Source organism: Abrus precatorius, unplaced genomic scaffold (assembly GCF_003935025.1).
Source record: "Abrus precatorius isolate BTA unplaced genomic scaffold, Abrus_2018 Scaffold9, whole genome shotgun sequence".
NCBI lineage: Eukaryota > Viridiplantae > Streptophyta > Magnoliopsida > Fabales > Fabaceae > Abrus > Abrus precatorius.
The window spans coordinates 5749027-5761526 of NW_020874439.1; the positions used below are offsets into that span (position 1 = coordinate 5749027).

The window sequence follows — 12500 nt, forward strand, 5'->3', positions numbered from 1 at the left end:
GATTAAATATTTAATCACGTAAGTTACTTATGGCATGTGACGCAACTGTTTTACGTGAAAACAATTTCTTTCATAATTTAAAAATCACACGCAAAACAGATCAACGTAGCAATTTTTACGTATAGTATATGCTGGTATGATTCGACAGATTCGTTGGCATAGCTTGTACACTCGGATCTCGAAAAAGGCATAACATGTATGTATGCATGTGGAGACAAAGTCAACAAGAATAATAAGTGTAATATCACGCACATTTCTTAAATAATCGCCACCAATTTGTCATATTGAATTTTGGAGTTGTGTGAAAAAATTTCCCCCTTGATTTATGTGATCCAAAAATACTATTTTTTAATTTTATTTAGGTTTTCCAATAATTAATTCTCTGACCAATGAAAACTACAGATCGATCCGAAAATTGAGTTGAAGATATGAAATCTATTTTTTAATTATTATCATAAGATTATATATGTTAAGAGAAACAATTAGAGATTATAAACAAGACAATATTATTGTTTTTTTGTTCTAGACAACTACAGAATGCTATAACCTCTTCAAACATATTACTAAAAGATAAGTGGAATTAGTTTAATTCTGAGATACGAAGTGTGTCATCAATTTATCCTCTCATTAATAAAAGAAAAACATTAATCTAGTCTCTTAATTGTAAAGTCTTCATCAATAAGAAATAACATTAATTTAACGCTTTAATTTCATGATTTGTTCTCAATATAATGGTCTTGATGTAATTATCAATGGTAAGAGATCTGAATTGATGATATTCATTTTTCAAAAACTAAACTATTTATCTTTTAAGGATAAAAATTATTAAATATTTATTGAAAACATAAATTATATAATAAATCATACACATGTTAAGTACTACATATATTATAAAAAATAATGTATTATACTGACCTAATGACACATGATAATTGAGAGAGAGAGAGAGAGAGAGAGAGAGAGATGATTTAAATTCATTTTATTTTAGGAATCCCCGTGACAATAATGAAAACTCACAAGTAATTTCATTTGATTTGCTGCGGATTGAAATAAACAAGATAACTGTTATGGCATTTCATGGGCATAATTTACAATGAACTACTACATATTTATTGATAATTAATCTTAAAATTTATGTTTAAAATTAATACAACAAATCTCAAATCTTTAAGGGGTAAAAAAAGAAGAGATTTCACTCAACGGGGAGCTATGATTATGAGCAAAAGAATTCAATAGGAAACATGATTGCCACTTGCGAGCTAACTCGCTGGGCCATCGTCATATGTACATTCCCAAACGAAAAGCCGAATAGTTGACATGAAATAAGATAAGAACAAAATTTAGGTAATTTTACTATTATTTATGGTAACATTAAATATAAAACAATTTAAATTTGATGAAAAAAATATTTAAATAATTACAAATAATTTTTTTCGATAAGATAATTAGTCTCGACAACCCATGCCACTCACACCTTTTCTCACGTTTCTTATCCACTCGTCATAGTACCATATTTATATAATTTTATATATACCGAATCACGAAAATTATATTTAATGAAGCTCGCGTAAGAAAATACACATAATAATAAATTAAAATATGAAATAACGTGTTAATCAATTAATGTGGTTTCTTTTTCTCGTGGTTAATCCATCTTCCTAAGTTGCTTCATCAACAGTACAACTTCATCATATAATGTGTTGTTGCTGTGCACAAAAGTGACTCACTCTGTGATATCTGATCAAAACTAAAGAAACATGGCTTCAAATTCCAGCAGCAGCTACCCCATCAAAACGATCGTCGTTTTGGTTCAAGAAAACCGTTCCTTAGACCACATGCTGGGTTGGATGAAGTCCCTCAACCCGGAGATCAACGGAGTCACCGGTTCAGAATCAAACCCGGTTTCCACATCCGATCCAAACTCGAACCGGGTTCAATTCGGGAACCAATCGGTCTACGTGGACCCGGATCCGGGTCACTCGATACAAGACATCTACGAGCAAATCTTCGGCGAGCCTTGGAGCGAAGCCTCGGCGGCGAAGAAGTTGCCGGCGGCAATGCAAGGCTTCGCTCAGAACGCGGCTCGGCAACAGTTGCCGAAGAATGCAACTGCGACGATGACGGAAACGGTGATGAACGGGTTCAAACCCGAACTGGTACCGGTTTACAAAGAGTTAGTTAAAGAGTTTGCGGTATGTGACCGTTGGTTTGCTTCGGTTCCGGCGTCGACCCAACCGAACCGGCTTTATGTGCATTCTGCGACGTCGCATGGGTTAAGCAGTAACGACACTAACAAGCTTGTTGGAGGATTGCCTCAAAAGACCATTTTCGATTCTTTGCATGAAAATGGGTTCAGCTTTGGGATCTATTATCAGTCTCCACCTGCCACCCTTTTCTACAGGTTCCTGCATATTTTACTTTGCTACTGTTTTTGCTTTATTCTTTTGCTTGCTTCTGTGGTTGTTATAATTTCCCTTTTCTTTTTACCCTTTCTATTAAATTTGTCTCGAACTCGAATATCATCTATGACTCTTGCTACTTATGATGTCCTTGTCGTATTTCTTCAAGAAAAAACAATAAATGTCCTTGTCTTAGTTGATCTCTTTTATTTTAGGATGATATTATATATTAACTGACTTTATATATTAAATGACTAATGTTTTCAATTTAAATTTATTGGGATAAATTAAAAATATTTTATTTTTATACGTTATACTAAAAATATTTACTCAAATAAGTTAAATGAACCTTATACAAATCGTAACTATTTGTATAAGATGTTGTTGATCGTAATTATTTTTTATCATAAAAGTTCTGTATTAGCTATCCTACTATAAGTTTACTCCAAAAATATGCTGTAGTTATATAAAAGGAACCCTTTTTAATAAGTGTTTTTGTTTCAGAAAAAAAATATTGACAAGTGATGAGGGCACTGGCTTGTCGAAGATATAAAAGGCTAAAAGTATTAAAATAATTGAAGTTCTTAAGAAATAATATAAGAACAACTTTTTTGAGTTTACATAAATAATTTATAAATTTTTCATAATATTTTTATTTATTTCGATAAATTTTATTTCAGAATAAATTATTTTTAACTTAATTTAGCAAATTTCAAAATTCAAGTTTATGAAAAAGTTTTTATTTTGATAATTTTTATATAAAATTTTAATTAGGTTGTTTACTTAGACATGTCTAAATGTAATGAATTTCATACATTTACATAATATTTTTATTTTTAATCTTTTAATAATTGGTGATTAGTAGGTACTCTAATTTAATCATAGCCAAAAAGTAAAAACAGTGTACTCAATTTTCATAACAAAAGAATCAGAGATAAAAAGATCGCAATCGATGTATAAATTTGCGTTGACCTCAGTTAACTTGGATATATCCAGTTTAAAAATAGACTTTATAATAGTTCAAAGTACAATCACCATATTAATTTACTATTCTATTTGTGCAACCCCATTTGATGATGCACCCTAAGCTTTTAGAAGCCATGCATACCTATTAGTTTAGTTTGTTATTCATATGTTTGGTTGACAAATTATTCCACTAATCATTTTCAGGAATCTGAGGAAACTGAAATACTTAGACAAGTTTCATCCATTCGGCTTATCGTTCAAGAAGGATTGTAAAGAAGGAAAATTACCCAACTATGTGGTGATTGAGCAAAGGTTTTTCGACCTGATAGGAGCACCAGCGAATGATGATCACCCATCTCACGATGTTTCAGAAGGCCAAAAGTTTGTGAAAGAAGTGTATGAAGCACTGAGGGGTAGCCCACAATGGAATGAAATGATGTTTGTGATCATATATGATGAACATGGAGGGTTCTTTGATCATGTTCCAACCCCTGTGGATGGAGTCCCTAGCCCTGATGACCTTGTGGGTCCTCAACCATTCTTCTTTAAGTTCGATCGACTTGGTGTTAGGGTCCCTTCCATCATTATTTCTCCATGGATTCAGCCAGGCACAGGTAAGAAAGAATAAGAACCATGCACCTACTTTTATACATTAATTCATCATGTTATAATTGCATGTTGGATCGTGTTTCAGCATTTCAATCTAAACAAAAATTTAAGTTATTTTGAATCATTTTGTCAACAAATACTTCTAAAATTAAACAATCAAATGAATTTTAAAAGTAAACAAAAATAATTATATATCTTTTGTTTATTAAATTAATTTATGCATCTTAATTTTTAGAGAAACCTGGTAGGGAATTTTTTTTTAAAAATTAAGATATGTAAGTTAATTTTAATTTATTAAGAAGGTTTGGTTTATGCTTTTTTTTATTGGTTCTTTTTATTTCTTTATAAATTATAATCAAGAAATTTAATTTTTCTAAATCGAGTATATTCTTTCCAATGCACGCATTTGTGTTTTCCTTTCATAATTTTGAATGAGGAGATGGTATCTAAATTCAAAGGAGCTCAAGTCTCTCAACCAGTAGACGTTGTGAAATTACATTATAGTGAATATTTATACTATAAAATTCTAATGTTACTAAACTTACTAATAAGTGTTCTAAAATTATTAGTTAAAGAATATTTACTATACCATGTTGAATACTATTATTGATTTTAAAAGTATGCATTAAATAATATTTATAGTTTTAATATAATAATTTTTTAAGATACTGTTTAATTTTTTTAATTAATAATAAATGTTGTATACAGTGTTGCACGGACCCTCAGGACCATTCCCAACATCGCAATATGAACATTCATCAATACCAGCAACTGTGAAGAAGATATTCAATCTGCCTCAGTTTTTGACAAAGCGTGATGAATGGGCTGGAACACTTGAAGGCCTTTTAACTCGAACCACCCCACGAACCGATTGTCCAGGTTAAATATCTTTCTTTTATTTGAACATAAACAAAGTATCTATCTTTTGTCTTTTCTGTTTCTTTTTTGCTAAGATGATAGATTTATGATCATGTTTTTAATATTTATGTGCCAATATGCATGAAAAGTATTTAATAAATGTAGGTTGTTCTGATGAATAGAGCCTCACTTGTCATTTAAGTTCTTTTTCTTTTTACTGTAGGAATTGCTTAAAAATAATTACTGTTATACATGAGTTGCAAGATTAATGTGGAAGGAAGAGAAGATTCTATTCAAGAGAGAGTTGATCATATATATTAACTTATTGCACATAAAAAAATTATATCCACACATCTATGAATGAATTTAAAGTTAAAGAAAGTTATGTAAAGTATAGATGCATTTAGTACTTTTATACGTACATATTTTTTTTTATTTTAAATAAAAAATAGTATTTAATATTTTTAGAACACTAGTTAAGAAATTAAAATTTTAAAAAGTTATAAAAATGTGACACCTAATTAATTATATATTCTTGCCATGATTTCTTTTAAATCAATGTCCTAAGATATTTACTAACGAAATTTTTTTAATATTAATTTTTATTATTATATGCCCAAATGCACATGCACGAGATAAGAAATTTAAAGTAAATTTTTATATTAAAATAAAAAATTTATTATATTAAGTATACAAAAAAAATATTTAATGCTTGTCCGTTTACATAATTCAAAACCTTTACTAATTTGTATTTAATACTTTTATATCATGTGAGAATAAACACATAATAAATAATATTAATTAAGAAATTAAAAATATTTTTTTTATAAAAAAATGCAACATATAACGGAATTAATATTATATTATTACTATTATTTTAATAAAAAATATTTGTTGATATATTAATTCATGTCCTTCATAAGTAAGATCATTTTAATATTCATATTTAAGATTTTTTATAATGTGTATTTATATGCAAATGCACAAGTGTTTTAAACATAAAGTATTTTTATTAAAAAGTATTTATTATTTTTAAAATATATAAAAGCCATTCACTACATATTTTTTAAAATAATTTAAAAAATTTAATTGATTGTATTTATTACCTTCATATGATGTGCTAATTATAGACATAGAATAGACAATTTCTTTGTACTTTTACACCTAAAATAACATTTCTTTCATGGACAACAACGATATACATGTCCTTAAAAATTTTCGTTCACTTGAAATTCAGATTGATTCATTCAAACTAAGTCGTAAAATTATTCAAATGCATCCATTTCACACAAGTTGTCAAATGTCATATATAGCAGAAAAACTTAAAAAAGATCTTAATAATTTAAAGTTAGTGATACATTTTAGTTTCAAGGATCAATGTGCTATTTTACTACATCTATATACCCAAGTGTATAAATATTTAGATTACCTTAATTCTTGACCCTTTGAATTGCTAATTTTACAGAGAAATTGCCTGAACCTGTCAAATTACGAGAAGCTCCTGCACAAGAACAGGCCAAGTTGAGTGAATTTCAAGAAGAATTGGTACAAATGGCAGCAACTCTAAATGGGGATCATAGAAAGAGTTCATACCCAGACAAGTTAACTGAAAACATGAGTGTTGAGGATGCAGCTAAATACGTTGAAGGTGCATTCGACACATTCTTGAAAGAGTGTGAGAAAGCAAAGCAAAATGGGGCTGATGAATCTGAAATCGTGGATTGTGCTAATGGAAGTGCACCACCCAATTCCAAAAATTTCTTTCAAAATGTATTGTCTTGTATAACATGTAATCGATAATCAACTTCACATTTTGGACATAATTGCTGCTTGAAACGCGTGTTGTGTAAGATTTATTGACGTTAACTAGTTAAGATATGTTGAATAAAAAGTTTATTCATTTATGACTTATTATGGGTCATAACTATGCATGTCAACTCAACGTTGGTGTTTTCTTTTTACCATAGAAAGAATAGAGAGAAAGGTTCGTGCATATTATAATGTTAAAACAGGCTCCATGCTTAAGCTTAAGTTGTATCTACCTTTAAAATGTTGATGAGAAAATGGAAAAACTCAGTTAGTTAACTAGTATAGAAACTTACATAGTTGATCTTGGAAACCTGAAGAGTTTCTTCTGATCATAACTTTTTATCAGAAAAAAAAAAAAAAAAACAATCTCTTCTTGTGACTCAAACATGTCGTATCGTTATTTTGAAGGGTTGGAGTGAGACTTAGACTCCATTCGATAAAATTAGCTAGAAGTTTGAGAGTAATTGGACCAGGTTGGTTTGAATTTTAAAAAAAAATTATTAAATTATAAATTTAGTCTCAATATTTTAGATAATATGTTTTTTAATTTAGTTTCTATAAAAAATAATTATAATTTTAGTCCTTATATAAAAAAATGTTTTTAGATTAATCTTTACTATTTAATATGCATTAATAATATTAAATAAATATTTTTCGTATAGAACCAAGTTAATATATATATATATATATATTAAATATAGACTAAATTTATAATTTCATCTTAAAAAAATAATGTCCAAACCAATTAAAAAAATAGTTTTGGTTTATTTTTGTTTTTTACCAACTCATTTCGAACCAATTGAATAAGATTTGGATTGGTTTGAATTAGATTATTTGATTTATTATTTTTTATAAAAAAAATATAAATATGAAAAAAGTATATAAAACAGAGAGATCTAAAAAAAATCATTAAATATTAGTAAAATTTATCATAATTCAAATGAATTTATAAATTAAAAATGTTTCAGTATATTCAAATGCAATACTAACTAGTTAGTAGATTGTAAAGTGCATAAATATTTTATTTTAAAATAAATATATAATTTAATATTAAAAGATATTATATATATATATATATATATATAGGATCTTCTTTAGTGTAAGTCTAAAAACTCTTGCAATTAATTTGAGTCTTTCATTTAACTTATCTCTAACGAGTTATAATTTGTTATTTCATTAACCGTTAGATATAAATTAAATAAAAGACTCAGGATATATGAATATTTAAATTTATACCGATACAAGAAGATCCTCCTTTATATATATAAACATTGACATTTTAGAAGTTAATCAATACAGGAATTTATAAAGTTGATAGCACAAGAGTCATTTCTTTTCATCACAAACTTTTTAACAAAAAAAAAATTATTTCTTCTTCTTTAAAAGCGTACAATAAAGAAACATCATTAATTGGAGATGATAACACAAATTTTTACTTATATTTATGAGCTTTTCTTAATGTTTCAGATATGGATCATCTCTAGTTTACGAGGAAGATAAGCCTTCAATCATATTTTTTCTTAAATAAAAAGTAAACCTTTTATTTAAAATTAGATTCATCTACAATGTAACAAAGGGTGGTTCTATCAAGCACCAATCTTACCGGTCTTTCCCAAAATCACATTATGCAAAATTGACAAATTACTCCAAATCACAATAGTTTCACCCACCACAATCCGAGCTGCATGATCTAGCAAAATCTCACTTTCAACCTTAGCTCCAGGATGAATATCCACTGCAAAACCTTAGAAACACAGTTCAAAATCATCGTAGCCAAAACCTTCTTACCCTGAAGCCACAATTTATGAGCCACCTTATGAGCTTAACATGTCAAAAACCCTTTGAAGTTCAAGAAACAATGCACATTGCTCTACGATCATCATATCATCTATGAGGGTTTCATCAACTTCTAGAACTTTCACGAAAAGATTAGAAAGGACATAACTTGGAAGGTTTGCACTGCTCAATTTGATAGCTAAATGATGAGCCAGTGCAGTTTCCAACGATTTATGAGACAAAATGGTGGTGTTGTAGCAACTATAAAATGCGGTTATTTAGTGACATCATTTCTTTGTTTTTCTAGAATCTTTGTCTAGAGATCAAGTTCAATTTAGTATGCTTCAGCTAGTTACTCTACAGTAGAACCAGTGTTGAGGGTGTGTGTGAATAGGAAAAGAGGGAAGATGAATAGAGAGTGGGATGATGATGGGTTTGGGAATTGGAAGTTAAAAGATTTGGTGACACGTGTTGTGTGGTGGCTAACGAAGGAAAGGGACATCTTATATCATAGCTAATAAAACAACTCATTATTTTTTTTAAAACATGTGTAACTCGCTTAAGCAAAAAAATTTATTTTTTCAGTTAAGTAAAAATTTTGTTTCCTCTTTTAAATAAAAACAAAACTAAAAGTTTAATTCTAACATAAACTAGAGAGGATTTGAATTCAAACATTTTTTAATATGTCATCGATAAATTTGTACAAGATTTTAGATATATATGTTAATGATAAAAAAATTTTACTTTTTCACTTAATTAAAAATTTTATTTTTTTTTAGAAAAAAAAAACTAAAAGTTTAATTCTAACACAAACTAGAGAAGATTTGGATCCAAATATTTTTTAATATGTCATCAACAAATACTAATCTTTTACAAGATTTTAGATATGTTAGGATAAATTTCGCTTCATTCTTTGTTTTCTTTTTATTAACCCATTTATTTTTTGGTACATAACATTAATGAATATTACATATTTTTTATTTATAAATTTAACAAAAATAAAAGAAATTTTCAACAAATATTAACGTTATTAATGACGTTAATGAACATTGAACACGGAAAGAGAACTTTCTAAATTGATTGAATTATATTCTGTTGAGGTTTTTTAATCTTCCTTAAAAAAAAAGCATAACTAAGACTAAAAATATTTAAATTAAAAGAGGAAATTAAGATTTTCAAAATAAACTCTTGAACCCTAAAAATTGGTACAAAATAAAAGTGAACAATGAAAAAAAGCAAAACAAGAAAAAGATGATGCAATTGCATATATAATAAAATTAAGTTATTTTTTGCACTACATTTTGAAATGCAATTTTGGCTCAAAAATCATTAAAAAAATATTGTATAACAAGATATATGATATGAGCTAATTGTAACAAAAGTTTAGTGATAAGAAGAAAATTGATATATTCTTAAAGTCTAAGTTAGATTTTGAATTCTCTTTGTCAATGTAAATAAAACAAAAAATTAAAATAAGAGTAAATGATAAGTGCCATTAACCTATTTAGTTGATAAATTTAAAATGATCCTCACAAAAATATTTAAGTCTTGATAAGACGTTAGAATCTTAGCCTTCAAAAAATTCACAATTCTTAAAAATGTTTTTCATTTGAATTATATTATTTCTATTTAGTTCAAGTGTTTTTAACACAATAAAAATTAAGAGTTTGCCTAATTTAAAACTAAATAAAAAAAAATTCCTTTAGTACAAGCAAATTAAGATATTTTACTAGCCATTAAGATTATGCTTAGTAATATGTACCTAAACCGTAAACTTGCTACAAACAAAAATCTTAACTTATTATATTAACTATATATTTATATTGATTTTTTGACCAACTTAAAATGTTATTTTTAATTTATATTAAAAATATAAAAGAATAAAAAATTTACAAAAATAGAAATATTAAAAATTAATAATATTATATTTTAAAATTTTGTTTTTTTGTAGTCATATAATTTTAAAAAATTAAAAATTTATGAATTAACCTGACAGTTGACTTGGATGAGTCAAGTTAAAACAACTAAAAATTCTTATTATGAGTCGTTTTTTAACTTAATTCATCAAAAACATGTGATGTGTTGAATTAATTCATACTTATTTTAACCGTTATACTTAAATATAATCTGACAAGTAAATAAACCTAATAGAAAAAAAAAAGGCAAAATAGATTGCAATATACCGAAGCTAATTTAATAAAATTAGTATAACGTTTGGAAAAAATTGTGACTTTTCTGCACTTTTTTCAAAAAACTTATGTAAAGTATCTACGTTCCATGCATTCTTTCGTTAAATTATCATTAGAACAAAAGAAAAATCCATCTACAAAACACAAATAATAAACCCGTGCATCATACTTAGAATTAACTAATAATCATTGTTTGCTATCATCAATTAGAATTAATAATTAAATGTTGCACATTTGATTTTAAGAATTGCCGATATGCATGTCAATTGCCACGTTGTGAATGTGACTGAATGTTGATGAATTATATTTTAAGTTTGCTACTTTTGAATCAAGTGGCCATCATCACCATTCTATATCTTTCATCAATTCCCAAATCAAAACAAATTAAAACATTTTCATATATGCAATGTAATAGATTAGTTTGTACAATCTGTTCACTTTTGCTTTTCTCCTTTTCTCTTATTTTCTTTCTCAATATTCCAATATGTAATGTGTCTTTCCACCATTTTGATTACTCATTTCAAAATATAAATTGTGTAAATAAAAATTCATACCATATGTACCTGAGTAGAATTAGACATAGCATGAAGTTGTATTTTGATAAGGTTTGAAATTATTATTCATCATTATTGCCATTTCCATCTTAATATTGTTGTTATGTGTTTTAAATTAATACTTATTTTGTTTTGTCCATTTGAATCCTTACTCTAGACATAACATCAAAAAGTTCAGCTAGCATCCAAATTTTAACGAGGTAATACAAACAACTAGTTAAATCGGTTGTAGGGACTATATTATTCTTCTCCTAAATTCTGATGATATAAAACTTGTTACTTAAATATCATCATATCAACATTCTTTTATTTAAATAAATTTTGGTACTCTAAAACTTTATTACTATTCTAGTTATTATTTCATAGATAAGTTCACTGTTAAAAATTATAATAACAAAATATAGCATCTTATTAAAAATCCTTCACTCAAGTGCATTTTTCTACTTTTTACTTAAGGTCTTCAAATTATGCATTACTAAAATCTCTCTCTCTCTCTCTCTCTCTATATATATATATATATGTACACTAACTGATATGTTTTATAATTAAAAGTATTATTACTTAAGAAATATACATAGAACAGGGTATTACTATTAGCATGACTAAACTCTTCCAAGGATGAATTAAGCAAATCAACTTCTGTATCTAGACAAATAAAAGAGAGAATTTTAAAATGAAAAGAGTAATAATATATTAATTCCCTTACTATATATTTCTATTAATTTTTAATATTTTATTAAGTAAATATTAAATGAAAATATTAATGTATTTAATATTTTGAAAATATAAAATATATTTCATTTTTTACATAATATATTAGAATTATTCATCATGCATGAACGGAGTTATGCTTGTTTATCTGTCTTTTTTCTTTTGTCAATATTCTCCTCTTCGGCTTTACCTGTCTTCTCTTATGCATCATTTACCATTATCTTTCAATTTTTCCCCTGCTGCTAATGGAGTTTAATCCGCAAATCACATCTTTTCTTCTGCAATTTTATAACTAAAAAGAAATATAAGTAAATATGAGTCTCGCAAATATTTATTCTCAGATTTATAAAAATAAAAAGAGATTTTATGATATAATTTCTAAAAATCTATTATTTTAATTTTTTTTAAAAGCTATTAAAACTTATTTTATTAAGTTTTCAATTGTTCAAAAAATAATATACTTATGATCAGTGGCAGAATTTTGGACAAAAAATTTGAGGTGTCAAATTAACTTTTTTTATATATAAATTATTTTTTTTAATTAAAAAAAGAAATAACAATATTCATCATTTCCTCTACTTAAAATAAACATCTATGATGATAAAATTTTAGAAAAATTGTTATCTTTT

General features: G+C 26.7%; 1 protein-coding gene and 1 pseudogene across 1 annotated transcript; one reads left to right on the forward strand and one right to left on the reverse strand.

Annotated features, from left to right (window-relative positions):
• The first annotated feature begins 1757 nt into the window (after positions 1-1757).
• LOC113849430 (non-specific phospholipase C4-like) lies at positions 1758-6632 on the forward strand. The gene is made up of 4 exons (XM_027479339.1): positions 1758-2401; positions 3570-3979; positions 4683-4853; positions 6298-6632. The coding sequence occupies exons 1-4, from the start codon at positions 1758-1760 to the stop codon at positions 6630-6632; spliced, it is 1560 nt and encodes a 519-aa protein (XP_027335140.1).
• Positions 6633-8227: 1595 nt separating this feature from the next.
• On the reverse strand, positions 8228-8919 carry LOC113850655 (annotated as a pseudogene).
• Between the last annotated feature and the right edge of the window lie 3581 nt (positions 8920-12500).